Source organism: Sminthopsis crassicaudata, chromosome 2, assembly GCF_048593235.1.
Source record: "Sminthopsis crassicaudata isolate SCR6 chromosome 2, ASM4859323v1, whole genome shotgun sequence".
In the NCBI taxonomy this organism is placed as follows: Eukaryota; Metazoa; Chordata; class Mammalia; order Dasyuromorphia; family Dasyuridae; genus Sminthopsis; species Sminthopsis crassicaudata.
This window is the reverse complement of record NC_133618.1, coordinates 438,179,858-438,204,836: the sequence shown is the minus strand read 5'-3', so window position 1 is coordinate 438,204,836 and position 24,979 is coordinate 438,179,858. Positions and strand designations below refer to the sequence as shown.

The 24,979-nt window shown below is 42.6% G+C and overlaps 1 protein-coding gene across 12 annotated transcripts in view; it reads right to left on the bottom strand.

Moving 5' to 3' along the window:
- Positions 1-24,979, bottom strand: part of CBFA2T2 (CBFA2/RUNX1 partner transcriptional co-repressor 2) — a 159,317-nt gene that overhangs the window by 15,904 nt on the left and 118,434 nt on the right. For all 12 annotated transcript variants that reach the window (XM_074292398.1, XM_074292396.1, XM_074292395.1 and 9 more), the window contains 6 exons: positions 21,525-21,668; positions 17,368-17,609; positions 15,057-15,146; positions 7,054-7,235; positions 5,862-6,172; positions 257-342 (listed from right to left, as the gene is read on the bottom strand). In XM_074292398.1, coding sequence (XP_074148499.1) covers positions 257-342; positions 5,862-6,172; positions 7,054-7,235; positions 15,057-15,146; positions 17,368-17,609; positions 21,525-21,642 — 1,029 coding nt within the window. In that variant the 5' untranslated portion in view covers positions 21,643-21,668. The remainder of the gene's footprint in view (positions 1-256; positions 343-5,861; positions 6,173-7,053; positions 7,236-15,056; positions 15,147-17,367; positions 17,610-21,524; positions 21,669-24,979) is intronic.

Here is a 24,979-nt window from a genome sequence, read left to right as displayed (position 1 = left end):
TTTCACCTGGCTACTCCATTTTCTACATTCAGATAAGGAGAATTTTCCTATTCCACCCACTGCAATAATGTCCAACTTCTCTATCTTTACTCTACATTGCAGTATACCCACAGAGCTAATTAATCTAGATTGACACTAAAACAGGAAAGAAAAGAGGGACCAGAACCTCGACATTACTTGATAGAGCCACTAGGTTATCTGGGAATCATCCCACCAGTGCTACAACTTATTAAGACGTCATTGCCCAGGTTCTTACGTGATCGAGATGCTTCCACTCGTCAGCCCATTCTCTCTCTGTCAAACGGTGGTCCACCAGCTCTTCCTGGTATCCTCCATTTAAGCCTGTACAAAATTAGAGAGTACATTTTCTACGATTAGGAGGGAGATGCTGGGAAAGGCTTTCAGTCTTTTTTATTTAAGCTTTTTATTTTTAAAACATATGCAAGGATTGTTTTCAACATTTACTCTTGCAAAACCTTATGTTCCAATTTTTTTTCTCTCTCCCTTCCCCCCACTCCCTTCCCTAGATGGCAAGAAATCCAATATATGTTAAACATGTGAAATTCTTCTATATAAAATCCCACCATTATCATGCTGCACAAGAAAAATCAGATCAAAAAAGGAAAAAATGAGAAAGAAAATAAAATGCAAGCAAACAACAACAAAAAAAGTGAAAACGCTATGTTGTGAGCCACACTGGGTGGCTCTCTCCATCACAAGCCCGTTGGAATTGAAGGCTTTCAGTCTCAACACAAATTGGGCTACAGCTGTGAGGAGCTGAGGATGCTGGTGAAGGGAGTATGGCTGGGTGACTGAGGCTGGGGGTAATGGCCCTGCCTGAATATTCCAGCTGTTATTCAGCCCTCTTTAAGACTTAGGAACATACCTTCTTTCCTGGTGTTTAAGGAATGGGGGAACAATTAAGCCTTGAGAATGCAGAGAGGAGAGGGCGAGTCTGTGTGGGGAATGTCAAGGGAGCAAGCTGAGATGGAAATGGCAAAGTGTAAAGAAGCTTTGGGAGAAGTAGAGTGTGTTTACAAAAATTAGGTGTGTCTTAAGCCTGGGTCATCGGTTCCACTGGGGGCTTAAGATGTGGTGTGGATGTGGTGGAATGGGAGGAGTAGGGCTGTGTTTTAGGATCCTGCCTCTACACAGTATTAGGCAGTCAGGATGAGAAGCTTGGTTCCAAGTCTATCATCTTCAGTTAGGTGGTGTGGTGGATACAGTTCTGGATTTAGAGTCAGCAAAACCCGAGTTAAAAAGCTGCCTCAGATACAAGCTAGGCGTATGATCCTAAGCAAGTCACGTAACTGTGTGCCTCGGTTTCCTCATTTGTCAAATAAGAGTAATAACTCCTACTTCACAAGGTTGGTGGATGAAATAATATTATCTACAGCTTTTTATTATTATAACCAGAAATTCTTTACAACAATGAAATGACTGGTGGGGGGGGGGGAGGAAAACTTGAAGGGAAAATTTCTGAATTTCCTCTGTAGTCACCACATAGTGGATAGTGCACTAAAGAAGACAAGATAACTTGGAGCAGAAGATAGGAGAGCAGTATGACTGGGAAGGCTAAGCCCTAACAATAGTTAACAATTGATCAATCAGCAGTTATTAAGTGCCTCTTTTATGTCAGTTTTTTCTAGACACAAGTCCAAACCCCTAATGACTGTGCTACGTACTTTATATACCTATGACCTTAACCTAAAATCAGCCTCTGCACTGTTTACAAATGAGAAGAGACAAAACATATTTTATTACTATATTAAATTTCATATACACTTCAAAAATTGAGTGTAATACAAGTTTAGCATTTCATATCTAATCTTTTTTTCCCTCTTCTTTTTTTACTGAAATGTGCACCTTTATTGTTAGCTGAGCTAATGAAAAACAACTAAAACAAAAAAAAAAAAAAAAAGGAAAGCATGTAGGGAGATTAGATTGCTGTGAAACAGGAAGAGAGAGAGAGGCTGCCTTACTGCAGAATGACTGACAGCTTTTTAAGTTTAATGATGCTATAAACATGTATGATTGGCTTTATTTTTAGTTCATAATAAATCAATTTTATAAATACAAGGAAAAAAAAAAAAAGAAAGGCTAGTTCACTTTCCCAAGGCAAAGTGAAAGAATTTCCAGGCTATGACTACTATGGATGTGTTGGGGCTCAGGGGTGAAAAGCTGTCTCTGGCTAGGGGAGCACGGGACAGTGCTGGAGGTCAGAGGAAACACTGGTGTTCCCGTGTTTTACATTTAAGTAAACCTTGGCCTTTGCTTTGCTTCCCGTACTAGGCTGCAACCTCTTGGAGGATAATCTTAGGCTCAGGGCTCCAGGGTGGGACATACCGTTCTAAACCCAGTGGGGATCTGTCTGCTTTTGGCTGAGGAAAGGGAGAGGCCTGAGGAAGGTGTACAAGCAGCTCTGCAGGAAGGAGGAACCAGCAATGGTGATGATGGGATAAGAAACACAAACTATGAAGAGAACGCCTGGTTGGGGAAACAGCAAGGAATGAATGACTCAATGCTGTGATTTTACTCAAAGCTGGGGAATCTCCTTTAAGACCCTCTGAGAGGCTGAGCTGGCCAATAGCCTGCCCCCTCCTCTTCCCCTTAGAAATACCCTAAGGCAAAGGCTTCCAAAGCAGGACAGCCTCATTCTACTATCTTTTTTTTTAGTGTTGTCACATCCTAATTTTTGTTAACATTTAATTTTTATCTTTTCTCAATTCCATGTAAACAAAAAATTTTTAACATTTTTTTTTTAAGTTTCAAATTCTCAATCCACAATCTCAATAGTGTCCCATTCCAAGAGTTGCAAATAGCCAGCCCTGAGCCTCATATTACACTCTTGTGAGTCAGTTCTACCTGCTAATAGCCAGCACTCGTAGCTGCTGGCAAAGCAGTGCTTTTATTACCCACATGTTACAGAGGAGGAAGAAACACAGAGTTAGGTGCCTCACGCAGTCCCAGCCAGTAAAAGAATGGTGTCTGTTTGGGGGTGAGGAGTCTGGATTTTATTCAGAAAGTGAATGAAAAAGGGGAGTTTTATTTTTTTTACTCAAAGAATGATGTTATTGGAGAAGTTACAGGGAGTTTAATTTGGCAGCAGAGTTTAGGATGGAATGTAGAAGGGAAGGACTGTTGCCTCCAAGTGAATGGAGGCCTGAATTAGGGTGCCGAGCCCATGCATCTTCCTGAGTTCAAATCCAGCCACAGACACTACAACATGACTCTGAGCAAATCATTTCACCTTGTCTGCTTCAGTTTTCTCATCGGTAAAATGAGCTAGAGAAGGAAATAGCAATTGCATATTCTCCAGTACCTTTGCCAAGAAAATCTCAAAATGGGGCCATGAAGAATTGGACAAGACTGAAATGACTGAGCAACAAGCTCTAAATTTATGACCTTGGTAGGCCTATTAACCAAATCCACTTGTGAGTAACCTACCTCAAACGGGGCCCCAAAGTAAGCACTCTGTGAGAAATTACTGGCAGCTTTGCTGGAGAAAAAGAATGATCCAGGACAAGGGTGTTTTGACAAGTTGCTATTTTCTCTTATGGTGAGGCTATTGATGACAGGTCACTCACTATAGCCTGGGAGCATTTTATTAAGAAGACAGACATTGGGTTATAAGTTGAAAAGATGAAGCAAAGAGGGAACTACTCCCCCACACCCCCACCCCCCCAAAAAAAAGCATTGAAAAGAATTCCCTAAGGATATGGCTTCCTGGAGTCACCTTTGTGAGTCAAGAACCATGAGATGAGTTCCTCTTAATCACAAGAGTCCAGTTTTCAGAACAACAGTAAAACTTAGGTATTCAGAACAGGAGTTCTTAACCTGGGGTTTTGGGACTTACAAAATAACTCCACTGTATTTCTGGTAACTATTTCAAAATAATTAGCTTCTTTTGAAATCCTGTTTTCTTCATCTATGAACATTATTCTGAGAAGGGATCCATAGATTTCTCCAGATAACCAAAGGTATCTAGGACATTAAAAATGTTAAGAGCCTCCAAGCTAGAGAAGGAAAGGGCCAAGCAAAGGACACTGGGCGCTTCTGTATGGCCATGTAGGAGACGGACCACTGGACCTAAGAGTCAGGAAGATATGAAGACTACCTCCGGTACTTCTTGGCTGGTTTTGTAGTTCTAGGCAAGTCAGTTAAACTTCCTTCTGCTTCTTCATCTACAAAATGGTATTGTAATGGCAGCTACAAGGGTAGGGTTGTTGTGACAGTTAAATGAAATTATAGCTGAATCTCATTTTTATTCTGTTTGCATATTATATATTAATGTAAAAATGTTCTACAACATAGAAATAAAATGAAAGTGTGTTATTATGCCAAACATTCATTAATATGCTAGACTATATATAGTATAACTTTACCAACATTGAGAATACCTCGTAGATTGTTATAACTTCTTTTACTCCATATTCTCCATTATTTTTCACTAGAAATATTGGTTTATAGGTTTGAGTTAGCAAGAAGTGATCAACATGTAAAGATAAAAGGTCAATTCTCCTCAACAATGAGATGTCAATCCAGTTCCAATTGTTCAGTGAGGAAGAGAGCCATCTACACCCAGAGAGAGAACCATGGGAACTGAGTGTGGACCACAACATAGCATTCTCACTCTCTGTTGTTTTTTGCTTGCATTTTGTTGTCATTCCCGCTTTTTTTTATTCCTTCTCTATCCGATTTTTCTTGCGCAGCAAGATAACTGTATAAATATTTATACATACATTGTATTTAACATATACATTAACATATTTAACATATATTAGACTACCTGCTATGTAGGGGAGGAGGTGGGGGGAAAGAGGGGACAATTTGGAATAGTAGGCTTTGCAAAGGTCAATGCTGAAAAAGTACCCTTGCCTATGTTTTCTAAATAAAAAATATTTAATAATATTTAATATTCATTATTTATTTAATGTTTATTAAATCTAATGGTTATATTATATATATAAATATAAAATTTAACATTTATTAAATAAAATATATTAAATTAAATGACATTTAATAAAAATAAAATTTTAAAAAGGCCAATAAAACAAATTAATAAAAGACAAAGGAATAAGGCAATTTTGTTATTACCATGTGAAATTTAACATACTCTTTTAAAAATAAACTATACATACACTGGGAAGCAAATGTAAATTGTTAGCACTACTGTCTATCTACCCAGGTTACTTATACCTTCGGAAGCTAATAATTAATGTGCAATAACACATTACACACATATATTGTATCTAGGTTATATTGTAACACATGTAAAATGTATGGGATTACCTGTCATCGGGGGGAGGGAGTGGAGGGAGGGAGGGGATAATTTGGAAAAATGAATTAAAAAAAAATTAAAAAAAAATAAACTATACATGACAAAAGTTGTAGATTTGTCTACTGAAATGTTTATCCCTGTTTATGATTGTTAAATTCATAATAAAAATAAAATAACAAAAAAGAGAAAATTTATGGAATTATAATTTGAAATTTGTGGCTTTCTTGGCACAAAAGAAAAAGAATAGATGGAGGAAAACCTGAGCCCCAGCTGACCATGGATAAATGATAATTTGTCAGGGGTTACCAGGCAACTCTCGAGGACTAAATTACATATGAGTCACTGATTTGCATTTTTGGAGGACATTTCTGATACAGATGGAATGACAGGTCGGTCTCCCCCCCACCAACCCCCATTTTCTTCCTTGACTCTTTTATTACTACCTAGCTTGGTTTCTCTCTGGAATACCGACCACAATACTATACTTGTTACTGATGAGGAAAGCCTTCAGTCTGAGGTAAGATATACTGAATTCACACGACTGCTAAGTGGAGGAAAGCTCTCTCTACAGATGGCTTACCAAGCGCATGATGGCGGTCACCGCCGCCGCCACCACCACTTCCGCCGCCTCCGCCACTACTTCCACTACCGCTGCCACCACGGATTTCTCGATGTTCCAACATCTTGGTGGAGTCTCTGTATAGGTGTGAAGTGGCAAAGTCTTCCAAGGTATAATGCTGCAGAGGTGGTGGGGTGGGATGGAACTGTCCACCAGGATTCATGAGAGGCAGGGAGAGAGCAGGACTGTGCCGGGGAGCGGGGCTAATGGTACACACTCTCTTGGCGGGAGGCTCAGGGACTGCGTCTCGCTCAAAGCTGGCATCTTCTCTCCTGCAGAAAAGTCAGAGGAAAAATGTCGATCATGCAAAAATCAGTAGCAGTGGGAATACAGAGATGCCTTCCCACCTTCCCCAGGATGAGTTCATCACCAAGGGCAACTCGGGTTTGGACACTCTGCACTTTTTCAGCTTATCTTCAGGGGTCTCTCATCTCTGACTGGAGACCTAGAAGGTGGAACACCAGACTCCTCCCAAAGCCTTCCTTCACGTGAAGTTCACCAGCTTCCTTGGCTATCCTACTCTCCATCAGCAACAACTCTGCTTGGCTTCTGCGCCACAGAACAACATGTCCCTGTGGCTGGTATGTTGATCTGGCTCTTCCATTTCCCCACCACTCTCAGCTTCCTTTTGCATGTTGTCTTCTTCCATTAAGTTGTAAGGTATTTTAAAGTCATTTTTATCCCTAGTTCTTAGTATAGTGCCTGGCACATAACAGACCCCTTAATAAGTATTTATTGAATTATGAAGGAATTAAGCCCAGATCTCACCTTCAATGGGAGAATGATCTTACATAAGTGAGCAACAACAACTGCTAGAGATTGTGCAAAATGCAGAGAGATACAAAAAAGACAAAAAAAGACAATTCCTGCCCTCAATGAGCTTACAGTCTAATGGGGGAGACAACAAATACGCAAAATAGATTGGGGGTAAACTGGATATAACCAACAAAGAGAAGGCACTGGAATTAAGGGGGTTCAGGAAAGGTTTCCTCAGAAGGCAGGATTTTAGCTGGGACTCAAAGGAAACCAGGAGGCAGAGGGAAAGAGGGAAAATGTCCCAAGCATGGGACAAAGGAAATCTACTGAAAAGAGAATAGGAGAGAAAAGAGGGGAAAAGTGATTAAGGGGCTAGAAAACATGGAGCCACTTTTACCTGTCAGGACTGTGTCTCTTGCCATTCCCATGCACTTCTATGAGAAGTTCTGCAGAATCAGCCGGGGAGGTGGTATTTGTGTTGAGCAGAAGGTGTTCATGCTGGGCCAGGTACTGTGAAGGGGTCTGCTTGGCTGCCCGGGCACAGTGCAGCAGCTCCCTCTGTAACAGGGGAAGGTTGGCCTGGAACAGAAGAGACAGTGAGAGATGGTTTCTCCTCTGCCCTGTCTGGCACTTGTAACTTCCTCTTGGGCTCAAGACTAAATGAAGGAAAAAAATTTTGCCTCTGAGTGTCTAATTCTTCACATGAAACTGTCTTCCTACGGGCTCAAAGCTCACCTTCCCTTTAAGTCTGCCTAGAGGAAAGCTGGGTAAGAAGGGTGGAGGGCGCTGGGATACCCCCAGGGTGACCCAGGTGTCTTGGAAAGATGGACTCCTAACTCAGAAAGACTAGCCTTAGTCTCTGTGCTAATTGCGGAACTCTGCTTTTCCCTATGAAGTTAGTCATCTGAGAGGTTAGAATAGTAGCTTTCCTCTGATGCTCCATTTTAACCAGAATTTGAAAACATGACCATTTAACAAATTAAAACATTGGAAAGAAATGATCAAATTTTTAGAAAAAGACAATAAGCTACTAATACTCAGAGAAGGTGTCTCCATCCCTTACCCATGACCTCCACATTTGTGATATATAAAGAAAAAAATCAGGATCTTTGATGTATTAGAAAATACTAATTTTAATCTGGAATCCCGGTAGGCAGCAGGGCCCAAGTCTTAATGGGAGTCAGGCAGTAATAAAAATTGCTATCTTTATCTAGCGCTTTAAAAAGGCTTTTTTTCCAATGATTATCTCATGTATTGAAGAAGCCAGTTCCAATGATCTTGTGATGAAGAGAGCCATCTATACTCAGAGAGAGGACTGTGGATCACAACATAGCATTATCACTCTTTTTGTCAATGTTCGCTTGCATTTTGTTTTCTTACTCATTTTCTTTCCTTTATGATCTGATTTTTCTTATGCAGTAAGATAATAGTATAAATTTGTTTACATTGGATTGCTTGCCATCTAGGAGAGGGAGTAGGGGAAAGGAAGGGAAAATCTGGAACACAAGGCTATGCAAGGGTTAATGCTGAAAAATTATCCATGCATATGTTTTGAAAATAAAAAGCTTTCCAAAAAAAAGGGAAAAAATGATTATCTCATTTGATCTTCACAATAACCCCAGGATATGTACCATTATTAGAGGCAGTGAGCTGGCACTATTGCTATGTGACCTTGCACAAGTCACTTAACCCTGTCTGCCTCAGTTTCCTCATCTATAAAATGAGCTGAAAAAGGAAATGGCTAGCCCCTCCTGAATCTTCCCCAGGAAAACTCCAAATGGGACCAGAAAGAATTGGACACAATTAAAACAACTGAAGAACAACTAAAGTGTCACTATTATTATCCTGTCTACCCAGGAGGAACCCGAGGCTCTAGGAAGCTCACTAGGTGACTTGTCCCCTTACACGACTAGATAAGTGTGAGCAGCAGCCTTCAAACCTGTCTCTGCTAAATCCGAGCCCAGTACTGTGAGAAGAGCAGAGCAGAAGCCAACATAGGCAAGAAGTATTGATTATAACTTAGAAACCGTTTCTCTGTCTCTGGCCTTGTATATGACATAAACACACGCGCCTCCCCCTCCTGCAAAAGTAAGCCCTCACTGTGATGATGAATAGTAGCTCACTCATTTGAGAGTTGAGAGGAACTTAAGAGCTTATCTGGTCTGATTCACACATGCACATCACCTGGGCCCCCCGCCTCGGTGAATAGTGAAGGAAATGGAAATCAAAATGGGGGGCAGTGATTACTAAGGGTCACACAATAAGTTCCAGAGCTGGGATCGAACTCAGACCTCCTATGTTGCAGTCTAGTGAGCTGAACCCTATTTCTCAAACCCTCAGTGAGTTAGTGTTTGTTTTTAAAGCATTTTAGGGGATCTATTATAGGATCCTAATGTTTCTTCTGGGGGGGGGGGGGGTTTGGTCAGGAGCTGGGCTTATGGGGCTAGGATCTCTCTCTCTCTTTATATATATATATGTATATTCCACCCCACCCACCCCAACAAAGGATAGACAGTTTTTGTTTGACAACTTGGTCAAAACAGTCACTCATAAGGAACACGGGCACTTTACAATCCAGCAGAACTGTCCTCAAGTCAATAAGCATTTTTAAAATGTTTATCATGAGCCAAGCACTTTGCTAAGTACCAGACAGTTTCTGCCCTCCATGAGCTTACATTCTAATGGAGAAGGCAACACAAAAAAGGAAGATGAAGTGTGCGCACTGGTGTGGAGAATGACTGGAATGGACACTTTCCATATGGAGGGATCTAAGAGGAAGGACCGGCGAGAGGAAAGGGCACTGAGGAAAGGGGTGGAGGCTGCTCTGGCGTGGTGGTCCTGAGAAGAGCCCAGAGAGGAAAGCTGGCCTGGGCCCTCTCCTGAGGGTGGAGGTTTGTCCTGATGCCCGGGGGACAGCCCAGGGAGCCAGGGAGCGTGGAAGGGAAGCGGTCACTGCGAGCGCCTGGGGAGGGCCTAGCCCGTCTGCAAGAACACATCCAGAAACACACTCTCTGCCTACTTTCCACGTGGGTCCTGTTAAGGCAGTCATCTCGAAGAAGGCAGCACACCCCGCACTCTGAAGGCAGGCAGGTGACAGCGGGGAGCCTCCTGCCCTGCTTCCATGTGCTGCTCCCAGCCTGCAGCCGTGGTGTGCGGCATATGGAGAGGAAAGACAGGAAGCCAGTTCTCACACTTGACTATAGAGACCTTTAGTTTTTAAATGTCAAAACCCTATAGCAATGCTATGTGATTTCATATTTCCCACTCTCCACACTGGATAGGTTTCAATTCTGCAAACGAAGCTATTCCTGGGGCTAGTGCAGCCCATGTCTGATACTTTTCGATTCCCAAAACTTTACATGAGCAAGGAAAGTGAGACAGGAAATGAGTATATCCAGAACTGCTATTGCCCAAGACAAAACGGAGCGGGTTTCTCATCCTTACCTTCTAGCCCTCTGCCAGAACCACATCTTAAGGTTCATTATCTGATACGTTAAAAAAAGACAACGTCCCTCCCATGCATGGAGTCTCCTAGGAAGGGCCTCGATTTTTATCTCTGGAGGGAACATCCAAATAGATGAGAGCCAAAGTATATGTGAGGACTTCAGTGTCTGAGAAGTAAACTCTCAAGCTTCAACAAATGCCGCCAAGTTCTAGAATCCTGGGATTCCATTCACCTCTGCCGTACTCTTCATTATTTTATGAGTAACAGGACCCAAGGAGTTCTGATTACGTACAGTATGTGACTGAGATCAACTTTGAGGGAGTCCCTAGTGGTAGTTGCAAATATCTGTCCCTGGCCCCGTTCCATTCAGCATTTTTATCAATGGCTCGGGTGAAAGCACAGATGGCTTATCAAGTGTGTGGAGATGATGGATGACAGAAGCAAGATTCAAGTGACCTCAACGGCTGGAGTGATGGAGAGGAAAACAGCGAGATGAAAGGAAACAGGGAATTTAAACACCGAGTCCTGCAACACCACATGCATGAGTACGGGACGGGGGGACAGGGTGAGAACGGGTCACATGGCAAGAGAGTTGGGGGGGAAAGGGAGCCAGGAGAGAAGCACAGACACCACAGAAGAAAAACTGATGGGGAAAAAGCAAAAGAAAAAAGATCCTTTCAGACTTCACTAATGAGGTATATAACTTATTTTGAGAAGAACATTGATAGGCTGGAGATAATCTAAAAAAGTCATGGAGGCCAGGGGTCTGGAGGTCATGTTCTTCTGGGAGGAGTGGTGATTGAAGAAACTGAAAGGGTTAGAGAGAGAAGGAAAGGGGGGGCAGGGAACAGAGAGGAGGAAAAAGAGAGAGAAAGAGGGAGGGAGAGAGAAAGAAGAGGAAAAAAAGAAAAGAGAAGAGAAGGAAAGAAAGAAAGAAAAGAGAAGAGAAAAAAGAGAGAAGGAGGGAGGGAGAGAGAAAGAAGAGAAAAGAGAAAAAGAGAAAGAAAGAAAAGAGAAAAAGAAAAGAAGAGAAAAAAGAAAGAGAAAAGAAAGGAGAAGAGAGAAGAGAAAGAGAAGAGGGAAGAGAAGGGAAAGAAAGAGAACAAAAGAGAAGATTTGAGATGATATGTCTATCTAGATCTACAGACACACATATATGTACAAGGAAAACAGTAAAATCTTTACGCAGGTGACACGATGACCATTTTGGATAAGATACACAACATTTTGCACCCCACCGTCTACCACCTCCTGTCCTTGGAACCTAGGTTGGTCCTTGCATTTAATTTGAATCCTGATGTGGAAGGCCATTGTTACATAGAAGAAAAAGCAGATATCTGTTTTTGCCAGGATTAGCGGGCAGATATCCAAGGATGCAAATTCCAGGTCAATAATAGCTTGTGAATATTTTCTTTAAAAACCGAGGACTGCCAACAAAATGGGGCAGCCTGTCTTGTGAAATAGTAAGCTGCACATCAGTGAAAGAGTTCAAACAGTGTCCTGGCCTATCAGGAATGCAGATATGATTCTATGATTCTGGCAAACAGGACTCCTCAGTTCACCTTTCTGAATATCAATTTCCGCACCTGAAGGAGCTTTCTTTTGAAATCCTATGACTCCTTTGGTTATTTTGTTCAGGAAGCAGCTGGGTGGGTAGAGTGCTGGACCTGTAGTCAGGAAGACCCCAGTTCAAATATGACCTCAGATACTAGTTATGTGACCCTCAGCAAGCTTGCCTCAGTTTCCTGAACTGTAATGTGGTAATAATAATAGTACTTACTTCCCATGGATTATATGAGGACCAGAGATATTTGTAAAGCTCCTTATGCAGTGTTCACATCTAATAAGTCCTATATAAATGTCAGCTATCATTATTATCATTATCTGAAAAATGGGGCTAACAATAGCACCTATGTTTCAAGGTTGTTGCAAGGAACAACAATATTTGTAAGGTACTTAGCTCAGTGCTAGTTCATGTTAGGTGCTATATAAGTGCTGATTCTCTTTTCCCTTCTCCTTCCAAACTTAAAACTGTTACTGAACACTATCCCTAGTTAGAACTCTAATTACCTGAATTTAACATTTCAAGTGTATTAGATTTTTGCACAGAAAAAGTAAAGTTCACTATCATGTTTATACAACCCTAATTTAACCAAGTGAAGGTGTTTTGTTTTGTTTTTAAATGTAAGTCCAAACTCAAACTGAGCCTAAATTAAAGAATCAAAACTGCCTTTTTTCCTAAAAGGAAACGGATGATCAATTTTTTTTGGAGGGCTCGGGTGGTCCAGGTCTATGATTGATTTCACCTCTTTACAAACTCGCTAGTGTAGAAAGTTTCCTCAACTGCAGCGGGGTGGCCCGTTTGTAAAGCGCAGTCTGAAAGAGCTGCCTGGGCTAGTGAGAGTAAGAAGTAGCCAGGGTCACACTGCTGGGCTGGTCAGACTTGGTACTTGCACCCTGTCTTCCTGACTCGGGGCCAGCAGCCCTCTCTAGCAGTCATGCTGTCTCTTGGCCGAGCCCTCAGCTCAGGAGAGGGACTGAATGTACACGCATGGAGCCAGCTCTGCATGAAGGGTTAATACAGCCAGCACCCTCATTAGTGTCTGGAGCTGAAAGAAGCTGACAGCAGCCCCTATGCCAAAAAGCTGCCACCATGTCCCTATCTCCTGCTGTGTGCCCAAATAGCAGAATGAAGGAGGGAGGACCTGACCAGGCAGAGCAGTTACAGAGACAGGCTCACTGTTCTAGGGGGATGAACAGCAGGCACTCGGGATTAACAATTTTTTTTTTTTTTTTAAAGAATGCCGGATCTTTGTATTTTGGCGCAGAAAAGTGGTGGAGGAGGCTGTGTGAGCTCTGCCTGTGTTCAACCTGTCCTTCGATGGATAAAAATATACTATAATTATTTCTTAGGATAACAAGTCTGTTTAATACTTTCATGATTCTGGAGTCTCGTGGAACATATCTGTCGAGGAAATCTCAAGATCCAGACCTGCTGGAGACACAACCGCAGTTGTTTGCAGTGGGGACAATAGGGCAGTCCACACAGAGCCACTGTGATAATTAATCAGTTAATACTACTACCTCTATCTTGGTAATCTTCAGCTAAATTGAAAAGTTATCATTTTGGAAATTTTTTTTTCTACAACTTTCTGTTTTCTATCTCCTTTAGGTAGTAGGGAAAAGTCTTCTGAAATATGGGACATTAAGTAGCAAACACAATCAACATCTCACTTATTCAGAAGTCATAGACCAAATAACCTAAATTATCTAATTGCTATATTTCTATAAAAGTAAAAAAAAAAAAAAGTCTCTTAAGTAATGAAATCAAAAACAGTTGGCCCCAAATCCATGTACTTTATCAGAGCCTGTTGACTATTTTATTCACAGTTCTAACAAATTTGGTTATCTTATTAACTTGCCCAGATCAGATCAGAGTGGAAAATCAAGAGTTAGGGCAGGGGTGGGAGTGAGGGGCCTGGGTTTGTAGCAGGTCAGTATACGAGGAAGGAGTCAGAGAAACCATATAAAACATAAACTCCCAAGTCCAGCAGTGAGGGCTGTGTCAGTGTAGGGCAGCCACCCCGCCTTTTACAGGCCACAAGTACAATCTTTCAGTTGCCTTCCTTTTGGAAAGTCAGCCACTGCCAATTTCTCTTAAATCACTCACACCCAGCTGCTCTTGGGGTAGGTCCCACACAGTTCTTTGAAAGGAACCAAGGGGAATAGGTAACAGATGGCGTCTCCTGAATCATGAGTGGGGTTGGTGCAGACACAGGAGATCAGACGGGATTCTTTTCTCCCCTCTGGAAGTGGGAATCTCAGAGGGACTTCCCGAGGACAAAGAGAAAAGAGCTGGGGGCAGCTGGACTATGTGCCTGACCTGGATGGGAATCCCCATGGGGGTGGAGGGCCAAGGAGATTGGCTAAAGACTCATCCAAAGTCATCAGGACCCAATGATGAAAGAATAACAGCTAAAATCTGGAGCGGTTCACGTCCAGACTAATTCATACCAAAGATCCTCCCAGCGGCCTCCCTCTGTCCTCGTTCTGAGATAGGGCGACAGGATTTTCCTAACTCCCTTCCTGCTCAGCTCCAACCTTGTAAGCAGAAGTGGGGTCTTTGCTTCCCCTGTGGAAACAGCCCCACATTCCTGGCTGGCCCGCCTGCTCATTCCTACCATGGTGTTAACCGGCAGGCAGAACCACACAGTGCTCAGGGCGTTGCATTTGCAGAGAAGGGGAGTGTGGGAAGCTGTACCTCTGACCTCTCTTCTCAGCTACCAGGACTGCAAGAGAAAGGGACACATGTTCCCCTGCACCCCAAATGAACATGGGCCAAAGGCTTTCCTGTGTCAGATCTGAAAGCAGCTGTACTACCTTGTGGTTACAAAGAAGTGCGCTGAATTTTGAGTCAGAGGAGCTCGATACAAATTTCACACAATAACCTACTGCAAAGGCACATCAACTTTCCGGGCCTGTTTCCCCCAGTGTAAAAGGAAGGGATTGTGTGACAGACCTTGGAAGTCACTTCCATCTCTCCATCCGCTATGCTATGACTTGTGTTTAAGTGCCATCTGTGATTCTTATTATAGGGTGGTCTGGGGCAATTTACTTTTCTGTCCTGGCCCTCAGTAAGAGTTGGTTCCTCTTTAAATGAGAGGGTTGGACCAAGTGACCTCGGAGGTCCCAGTTAACTCTAAATGGACGGTCCTGCTTTGTTAAGAACAATGGCTCCTCCCCGCTCCTCCCTGCGAGAGTGATTAAGAAATCTGAGATTTATCTGTCACCTTGGGAAGGCCTGCTGAGCCCTGATCAGGGATGATGAACCACTTTTAAAAACCGAAACCTTTGAAGCTGGAAATTAATGCCTGGGAAGTAGGGGTGGGGAGTTCGGGGAGGGGGTCACAGAGTGCTGGCCTTGGTCCCCGGGGTATCCAGGGTTTGCTTGTTACCTTCAAGAATGGAATCACAAAGGGACGAAGAGGAAAGTTGGTGGCTTCTTGCAGCTTACAATGGAATTCCTCAATTGTCACCGTGGAGTTCTGTAAAGAGGAAGGAAGAGTTGCAGGGGGACACTCAGAAAACACCCCCACTCCCCAAACCCAAACAAGCTCCTTTTGTCCATTTCCCTTTGTCCACTGCCGCTGGGCTGCATTATAGGCTTCTAACACCGGGCAGCTGCCTCAAAGGTCCCATTAGACAGTGCTGCCCCTTGACACTTCAGGAGACAAGAATTCCATGCCTGAGCAGGGCTTGTCACTGGAGGATCATCTCTACTGTGAGAGGGATAAGCAGATGCCAGAGCTGTTGACAACTCACTGTTACCCTCCTACCCCAAGGCAGTCCCCCCCACAAGACCACCAGAGACTTGGGTGGCCATACTAAGCAGCATTCTCCGGATTTCAAAATGGACTTTTCCCAGAGGCTCAGATGAGAAGAGTAAGGAGAGGAAGAAAAGGAGAGAGGAGAGAATGAAGGGGAGGCAGGAGGGAAAGAAGAAGGAGAAAAGGGAAAAAGGAGAGGAAGAGAGAGGGAAGAGGAGGAAGTAAACGAAGAAGAGTAGGAAAAAGGAAAAGTATAGAAGGAAAAAGGAGAGAAAAAAGAAGAGGGGCATAGGGAATATATTAATGTGTGCCTTCATATATTGCAAGTTTGAATGGAATCATCAGAGATGTCCAATTTTACTTCCTTCATTTCAGGAGTCTACAATTCCAACTGAAAGGGAATGAATGAAGCAAGAAGATAACATCTCATCCCTTCTCTTCTGAATGTCAGGCAGGAGGTTTAATTTCAAAACTTCCCAATACAAAGTGTGAAAAGGTCCATTCAATTCAGTAGTGTGACATCTTTTAGCCTTCCTTGGAAAATGCAAAACTCACCCAAAATCTAATTCTTCACTCTTTACATAGGTAACTGCTTGACTGCAAAGGGCGCTGATGTTGCATGGGGAATAGGAGACAAAACTTTGTTTCAATTCAAGATCTATGGGGAACATGAGTAAAAGCTATTGCTGCAGGTCCCAAATGGGGGAGAAAAAGTCTTTTCATTTACCCATTTCATCAGCATGAGGAGAAATTGTTGAGAGAGCTGAGGGTCCAGAGACCTCATGACTCTGAGTCTCGGTTTCAACCATCAAATGGAGGAATTATAATGCATGGCCTTTAAGATCCCCTCCAGTTCTAATCTAGGATCCTATGATCTTACAAGTCACAGGACATATCCTAAAGTAGAACACAGTAGTGTGAATAATTTTTATTTTTAAGGCTCTGGCTACCAGACCAACATCTGGATATGCTGACAGTACTCTTAAGTGAGAAAGATGCTTGAAGTCAGAGGTTCAAACCTTCCTCTAGACTTTTTAGATAAAAGGATAATATCTGACACTTCTGTTATCACTGAGTCGTTTCAGTCTTGTCCAACTCTTGGTGACCCTATTTGGGGTTTTCCTGGCAGAGATACCAGAGCGGTTTGCCTTTTCTTTCTCCAGCTCATTTAATTGAAGTAAACAGGATTAAGTGACTTGTTTAGGGTTACACAGTTATAAGGCCCATTGAGCAGTGGACATGAGGAAAGCATAGCTCCCCTGCACCATATTGTTCTCAAGGGTCCCAAATGTGAAAGTGGCAGCTACAGAAATAACGTGTGCTCGGCAGTTCCAAGGGAATTGCCTTCCTATGAGGTGCTGAGTGCTGGGAGCCCCCTGGAGCTGACAGACAAGTGAAGCTTGTAATTTGGAAAATTATTATTTTGAAAATTAAACCTGCTGTTTGGTTTTCTCTTCTTTAGTATGGAAATAATGTCACAGGCACGTGAGCTGGGAAATAAAAACCTTGGCCTTATTATGCTGAATGTTAGACTATTGGGACATAGTTAGGGGGGCAGAAGAAAAGTACCTTTGCCAGGTTCATCAGACCTGAAAGGCCAGACAAAAAACACACAACCCAAGCAAAGACTATAACAATTCTTTCCTAAATGCCCTCATTATAAATTCAGTCCAAAGCAGTATGTATTTATTAAGTGCTTACTATCAGCCAGTTACTATGTAAGTTCTGGGGTGAGAAGAGGAAACAAAATAGCCCCTACTTTCAAGGAGTTCACATTCTGCATGAGTAGTGGAGAACAGAACACAAACATTAGAAAATGGAATGTTGACAGTCTTTTGGAACTACCAAGATTTTGTCATTCTGGGATAGAAAAAGAGGGTGTTTCAGAAAAGGGGACAAGAGTCATGGAGGCCGTGGAGGATGGGAATGTCATACTTACTACCAAAGCCAGGACGAGGGTCCGAACCTTCTCTCCAATCTCGGGGGAAATATCATTACCAAACTGCTGGAGGGTGGTTAGGAAGCGCTTCAGTTTACTGAGCTGTCGGGCCCCGCAGGTAGCAGGAAGCTGCTGATTGGTGAGCGACGAGGATGAGGATGACGCGGGGCCATTGCTGAATCTCTGTGGTGGGGATGGAGCGCCATTCAGGGTGGGTGGGGAATGGTTAATCCCGTTGGACACTGAAGAGAGACACAGAGTACCCTTGATTAGTGACTGGCCTGCACGATGAGAACCTCAAGGCCAATTGTGCTACTAATGCCTTCAGTCTTTGAGGCAGGGACTCTGATGCATCAAACAGCTGCATCTTGGATGACAAGATTCCAGATTCCCCACCCACCCACCCCCGGGACACCTGCTCCAAATCTTAGCACACTTGAATGACGGACCCATTCTAAGAAAAATTAATAGGGATAAATGTGAAACTCTATGTTCAAGTCCAAGAAATTAACCTCCCAAGACATGGGAGGCAGGGCTGGACAACAATTCATGTGAAAGACCTTAATTTAAAGAAATCAATAATGTGACAGTAAAGCAAAAAAGTGTGTGTGTGTGTGTGTGTGTGTGTGTGTGTGTGTGTGTGTGTGTGTGTGTGTGTTGGTGTACATATTGTCTATAATACCATGAAGACAAGTTGGCACAGAGCTTCCTGTGAAGCCTGAAGATTCAGATTCTAATTCTGCTTCTGACATTGACTGGCTATATGATCTTTAACCACTTTCCTCAGAGTTCTACAAAATTTTCTAAGATTCTAAGTTGAAGAGAAGGTACTGATCCACCCTTGGTATAGGGAATGTCTCTCTGGACAGTTTTCCTATACCATTGAAAATTCCAGTCCCTATGTCTGTGTCTAATCCTGAGAAATCAGATGTTTAGATATAATTAATTTGCTCCTTACTAATTAAAATTTCAAATTTTCAATGTCCTTTCCTCATATTACAAGGGGATTCTACATGCCTTTCAGAATAATTTTCCAGTTGAACACACCACAAAATCAGCTTGATGTGGGAAGTGGTTTGAGAGAGCTGGACCATTGAGAGAGGAAGCCTGGGTCTTTCACCAAAGCAGAATGCTCTCCCCCTTCCTTTTTCCTCCCCCTCTCCACCCCTGGCCTTTTATTAATATTCTATTCACCCTTCAAGGCCTAGCACAGTTGCCAACTCCTTCAAGTAGCTTTCTCTAGCTCCATCTTCTTTCCAGTCCTGTACCTAGATTAAAAAATAGCCTCTCCCCTCTAGTCATTGTTCAATGGTTCCAAGTCTCTGTAACCCCATTTGGGCTTTTCTTGGCAAAGATACTGGAGGGGTTTGCCGTTTCCTCCTCCAGCTTATTTTACAAATGACCTAATGGAGGAAAAATAGGGGGCAGTGACTTACCCACTAGTAAGTGTCTGAGGCCACATTTGAATTCAGAGCCTTTTTGACTCCAGACCCAAGGCTGAATCCCCTAATCCACCCAGCTGCTTCCACTTTCTCTCCTCCCAGGAGGACAATCATAGCTCACATTTACGCTTTATTGTAGTGGAAAGGATAATGGATTTGAAAATAGAGGACAGGGGATCAAATCTTAGCTGGGCTACTTAGGGCAACCCACTCAACATGTCTGGTCCCCAGACTCCTGCAAGATGGGAGCTGGCCTAGAGGGCTCCTAAATTGCTTTCCAGCTCTGAATCCATGATCCTTGGCTGGTATGTCTGTTGTTCATCCAGAAAGGCTGCAGGGGATGATGATTTTGGCCACAGCCACTCTCAAACATTATCTAGCGAGGGGCAGACAGAGGGCCTGGATCTCCATTGTTTATTGCATGAAAACGAAGCTCTCACCTCTTGCTCCCTTTCTGTAATGTTTTACTGCCTGTTTCCACTGAAAGGTCAGTTGTCTTTGGAACACTGCCCTCCTCACAAGTGACCCCATAAATACCCTCCTCCCACCGCTGACCCACCCCAACTGTGCGCTTTTCTTCCCACAGGTCTTAGCTCAAAGGAAGTCTCTGACAGCCAGCTTAATAAAAGCTTATTATGGTCCAGTCTTTTCCCAAATAAAACATACCCACCCCCACGTGGCCAAACATGGAGATAAAAATGGAAGACATTCATGTAGGCATCTGCAGCCTTGCCTGGCCTCTGAAGTCTAAATACCAGGAAATGTTTATCAGGTAATTAAGGTCTGCTTCATCTCAAAACACACAGGTCTGTTTAGACCAGAAGCCGCAAGGCAGTCACTGGTTTTGCTCAGCACTCTCCAGTGGCCATGATCACCTGGGGCTAAAATCAATCCACAGCCCAGCTCTTTAACTTCAAGGGATGGGGATCTGTCAAAGAACATGAGGTCTTGGACTAAAGACGGGCACTGAAATGTTTTGGCCTTTTCTCATTTTTTGCTATGTGAGAGTGCTTAGTGAGGATGGAAAGGCAGGAGACCCTTGCATGAATCCCCTTCTCACTTATGTTCTTAGGTCACTCCCTTAACTTCTGCTTGTCCCAGTTTCTTCATCTGCAATACTAATACTTAAACAGCCCTTACTATGCGCCAGGGACCTGCTAAGTGTTTTACAATTATCTCATTGGATCCTCACAACAATCTTGTAAAGTAGGTGCTATTATGATCCCCCTTCCCATCCATTGTCCAGATAAGGAAAGTTAGCTGATCTGACCAGCATCACAAAGCAAGTGTTACAGACCTAATCTGATATCCTGACTCCATGCTTGGTGCTCTATCTGCTTGGCTAAAAGCATTAAAATTCAATGTTCTCCAAGGTCCTTCCGAGCTCTAATTCTCTGATCCTGGGACATTTTCCACTGAGGTCCACACAATTAGCCCAGGATGGCCCTGCGTTGGAACAAGTCCTGTATAACCGAAAACTCCATCACCACTACAGGCCTAGCTACTTTTCAAGCAAATTTCTTTCTGGGATCTCTGGTTGAGGTCCAGAAATTATATTAACCCAGAAGGCAGCGACATGTAATTTCTTCCCTTTACTAACGGTGATTTTCTTCCCCACCTACAGACATTAAAGGTGGAATCGGCACTTAGAATGTGACACTCATGGCATGGAGCTACTAGATATGGGAGACCAGAGGATAGGAGTGTTGAACAAAAGAAAAAAATCAGGAGTATGGATCAGTGCGATGATGAACGATGAACACCCTACCTCTTCAGAGGCTACTTTTGGGTCATGGTTGTCAAGTTGCATTCTATACAGGGAAGGGAAACTAAGGTAAATGCAGTCAATTAATAAGTATTAATTAAGCACCTATGGTGTGCCAGGGATAATAATATAAATATGCTTTCTTGTTCCACAAAAGCTATGTATCCTCATATGGAAAAAAAAAAAAAAGCTACTTTAAGCATCTGGTGATAGTCATGCTAGTGTTTTGGAATTGCCCTAAAATTCCAATAACATTAGGAAGGGAATATTTGGAGTCCTAAGTATTTTGAAAATCCAAGATAATCATTTAAGTTGGCCATTTTAGCTTCACTCAAAAAGAACCACAAAATTCCCTAGGCCAAAAAAAAAATGACCACGTGGGAAAACCAAAAAGAGCACCAAGTTCAGAAATAACCTGCACTGAGAGGCAGCATAGCACAGCAGACAGTGAGCTGGCTACTTAATCAGGAAGGTCCAAATTCAAACCATACCTCTGACACTTACTGGTAGAGTGACCTTAATGTCTCAATGCTGGATCTTATGAATTTTTTTTAAAAATTCTGACACAATCTCAACATAATTAGTTTTCTTGGTAATCTTATGCATTTAAAAACATTCTTTTGGGAAGGGATCCATTGGCTTCACTAAGCTATCAAAGGGAAACCTCCCCAAATGGTTAATGAGAACCTCTGTCCTAAGAGAATAAAATTGCACCCCCTCTCCCTCTAAGAAAAAGTTATCAGCATCTTGCCTTGGTAAAAGGACCTCCCCATACTAATGAGAGCAAATGTCCTATTCCTATCCTGCTCTGATCTCCTGGGTAGAGAAAGTGCCTTAAACGGAGGAGAAAAGAAAATGGCAATATTGCCCACTTTCCGAACCGCCCCCTCCCTGTCCCTCCCCCAGCCCTCATGGCCCAACGCTCTGCCAGCAAGGGTGGGCAGTCTCACATGCTGTCGGGGTGAAGGAGCCTGGGCGGGGCCCGCCAGCGTTGATGGGCGGCCGGGGAGGCATGGTGGGAGGAGATGATCTGGACTGTATTTTTACTTCCACGGGGGATCCAGGCATCGCTGGCACCCTCTTCTCACCAGCAACTGTGAAGAAAAAAGGAATATACATCTCAACAAGCCAGATCAACAACACATCTCTTTCACAGGAGACACAGTATACAGCGAGCACAGCTCGGGGAAATATGATTAATTCATAACCCGCAACTGAAGACTTAGAACTGGAGGGGATCTGAGAGCCCATCCCATCCAATGCCCCCCTCTTGTTTTTTTTAATATGAGGAAGCTGGGGCTCAGAGAGGGAAAAGAGCTTCAAAGTCACACAATGAGTTGTCAGCAAATGGACCAGAACTCACACCTTCTATCTCAGGCTTCCGGTGTTTCCCCTTCACCACTACACTGGAACTGGACTCGAATGTTCTCTAAAGGACTACGTACAAAGCTTCATAGATTGCATTTCATTCATTCCCAAAGCCCTTCAAAAAATGGGTAATGTCAGAGGTGTGCAGGAGCCAGCTGGACACTGTCCTCACAAAAGCCAATTGTTAAATTTTCAGTATGAGCATTTAGAATTCAGACACACTGCAAAAGCTACCTATCAGGGTTTGATTTGCTGTTTTGTTGACGGCCTGGACTTAAGGAAAGAGATGAAGAAAATAGTAAGAATGCAGATCAAACTTAAAATTATGTTTTGGATAACTGATTATGAAATATTTACTTCTGGGTGATGGGGCAACTGGCGGCACCACTTTACAGAAGAGAAAAGAGGTTCATCCGTGAGTAATGTAAATTGGATTATTTACCATCTAAGGGAGGAAGTGGGGAAAAGGGAAGGAAAAACTGGAACAAAAAAATTTTTTTAAATAAAGTTCTTAAGAGATTTAAAAAAAGAAAAGAAAACATGTTCATTTATCTGAAGTGAGCTAAGGGTAGAAATGTTTGTGGAAATTCATCTCCCCCAAATCCATCACACACACACATATACTCTCTCTGTCTCTGTCTCTCTCACAAACACATATACACCCCCTCAAGTTTCCCAGTATGCAATGGGAATAGGATACCACCAGATTGTTAGAGAATACTCCCTTATCATGGAGCTCATTCATAAACTTAAATGAACTGTCCAGACTAAGCAGAGGTTACACTTCGCTCTGGGGTGATTTATAGCAGTTGTCTGAAACTCTGGACATTTGAGGATGGAAGGAAGGAAAGGCAGGTAGAGGCTTAATGTGACAGTGATGAAAGTTGTTGTGAATGAATATAAACCTGATCTTTTTTATTTTCTTTTTAGATTATACAGGTACTTTCATTTTTTTACATATTTACATACAAGTCAGGTTGGGAAAGAAAAATAAGAACAAAGGGGGGAAAACATGAGAAAGGGGAAAAAAGGTAAAAATAGCATGTATTGATCTATATGTCTCTCTGTGATTGCAGATGGGCATTCTCCATCTAAAATAAACCTGATTCTATAGACTCACAGAGATGGGGAAAGAATAACTGCATTCTAATCCCTTATGTTTTCAAAAAATATTTCTTCTCCTCCTCCTCCTCCTCCTCCTCCTCCTCCTCCTCCTCCTCCTTCTTCTTTTTAATTTAGTTAATAACTAGGTCAAATCTCCTAAACCTTTTAACATTCAAAAACGGAACTGACTATCTGCCGGAATAAAAAGTTCTTCAGATCTGTATTCCATCAATCCCTCCTAGAATTCATTTCATATTTGCTGCAATTTATACATAAAGAAATTGGATCAAAGTTCAGACTCAGGCTGTGGCCAAATCTAAAGTTTTCTTCTCCCTAGAACTGGACCAACACTAGAAATGACCTAGAACAGATGATGACAACTATGCATATTTACATAGGGTTTTGCAAAGCTGAAATCACTAAGTGTGTTATCTTTACATATAGAACAATGCCATTATTGTTTCAGCCTAACAACCCAGTAGTTACTTTAGGTATTTTTATCCCCCCCCAGTAAAAAAATTTAGTAATTTGCCCAGGTTCGTACAGATGCTCTAAAGTCTGAGGGGTGCCTCTGAACCAAAGCCCTATTAAAAAAAAATCAAATTGACTCTACTTTAGAATTGATTTCAATATGCATTACTGCTGACATTTGTGTAACTGCCTAAGTCATGTTTTATTACCTCTGAGTTAAGTTTAGAAGTTCATTTTCCCCGTAAATTATTCTTTGTCTCTAAGTTGTTTACAAATTCAGTTTTTTTGTGTGTGAAATAGATGGTCTATTCTTGTGTCAAAGACACCTATTCTCTCTGTCCCACTAATCACCCTTCAAGGAAGTCTAGGTTTGTTATCTATGTACCACTAACTAATCTTACAGGTGGACACAATCAATCAACAACTAGATGGAAGGAGGGTGGCTTGTTACCCCACCTTCCCATATATTTGATCTCCAGCCAATCATAGTGTTTTCTCATCTATGATCATCCTCCTTGTGTCTATTAAAATGATCTCTAAGGCCTTACCTCTGGTTCTTAATTATTGATGAGGAGGTTGAGACTCTATTTATTGGAAATTAACACCATGTGTGCAGAACTTTGTGCCTCAGTTTACCTTAATTGCAATTGTGGCAGTCTCTTTGAGTTACTGTGGATCAACTCCATTATCAACCCAATAATCAACCTGCAAAGCTTACTCCCTCTGGAACTTGGGGAAATCATTTAACTCCCATAGGCCTCAGTTTATTTATTGGCCTAGGAGCTCCCTTTCACTTCCAGTTCTAGACTTCTGTAACTATTTTCTACCCAACTACATTACAGTTCCTTCTCTTACAAGAAAAGCCATTTAAGCTCTGAGTCTTTCCTCATCTATAAAATGGGGGCAGTAATGCCCAGACTACATTCACATGGTTTGTTATAAGGCTCAAAATGAGATATAATGTCATTTAAAGTGCTTGTAAGCTTAAAGCATTGTATAAATTTCAGTTCTTAACAAAAATGAGAAAATAAAGCATTCTACTTTAGACCTCAGACTTTTTCCTTCAAAAACAGTTACCCTTTAGAGACATGTGCAAGGAATGATACTTAACTTCAAGCCCACCAAGTTTCTGGGGGAGAAGTCTGCTGGACTCTTTGGAGGCCAGAGAGAGGCCAGTCAGGCCGGGGAGGGCAGTAACAGACAAGCTGGCCACCTCTTCCTATTCCTTGCCCGCTCACAGGACATTTTCTCCGCTGGCCAAACAGATTAGCCAAATGATGGAGCTGGTGCCTTTGCCGGGACTGTGCTCTCGCAGTGCCCTTCAGAGAAGGGTTGACACGTTTCCAGCTCATCCATCTGTGGCCCAGCTTTGCTGAGGAGGGGGAGAAGGGAAGGAAGGAACTGACAGTTGTCTCACACTGTTCCGCGTTGTGTGCGCTGTGCGGCAACCTAAAGGGAGCCT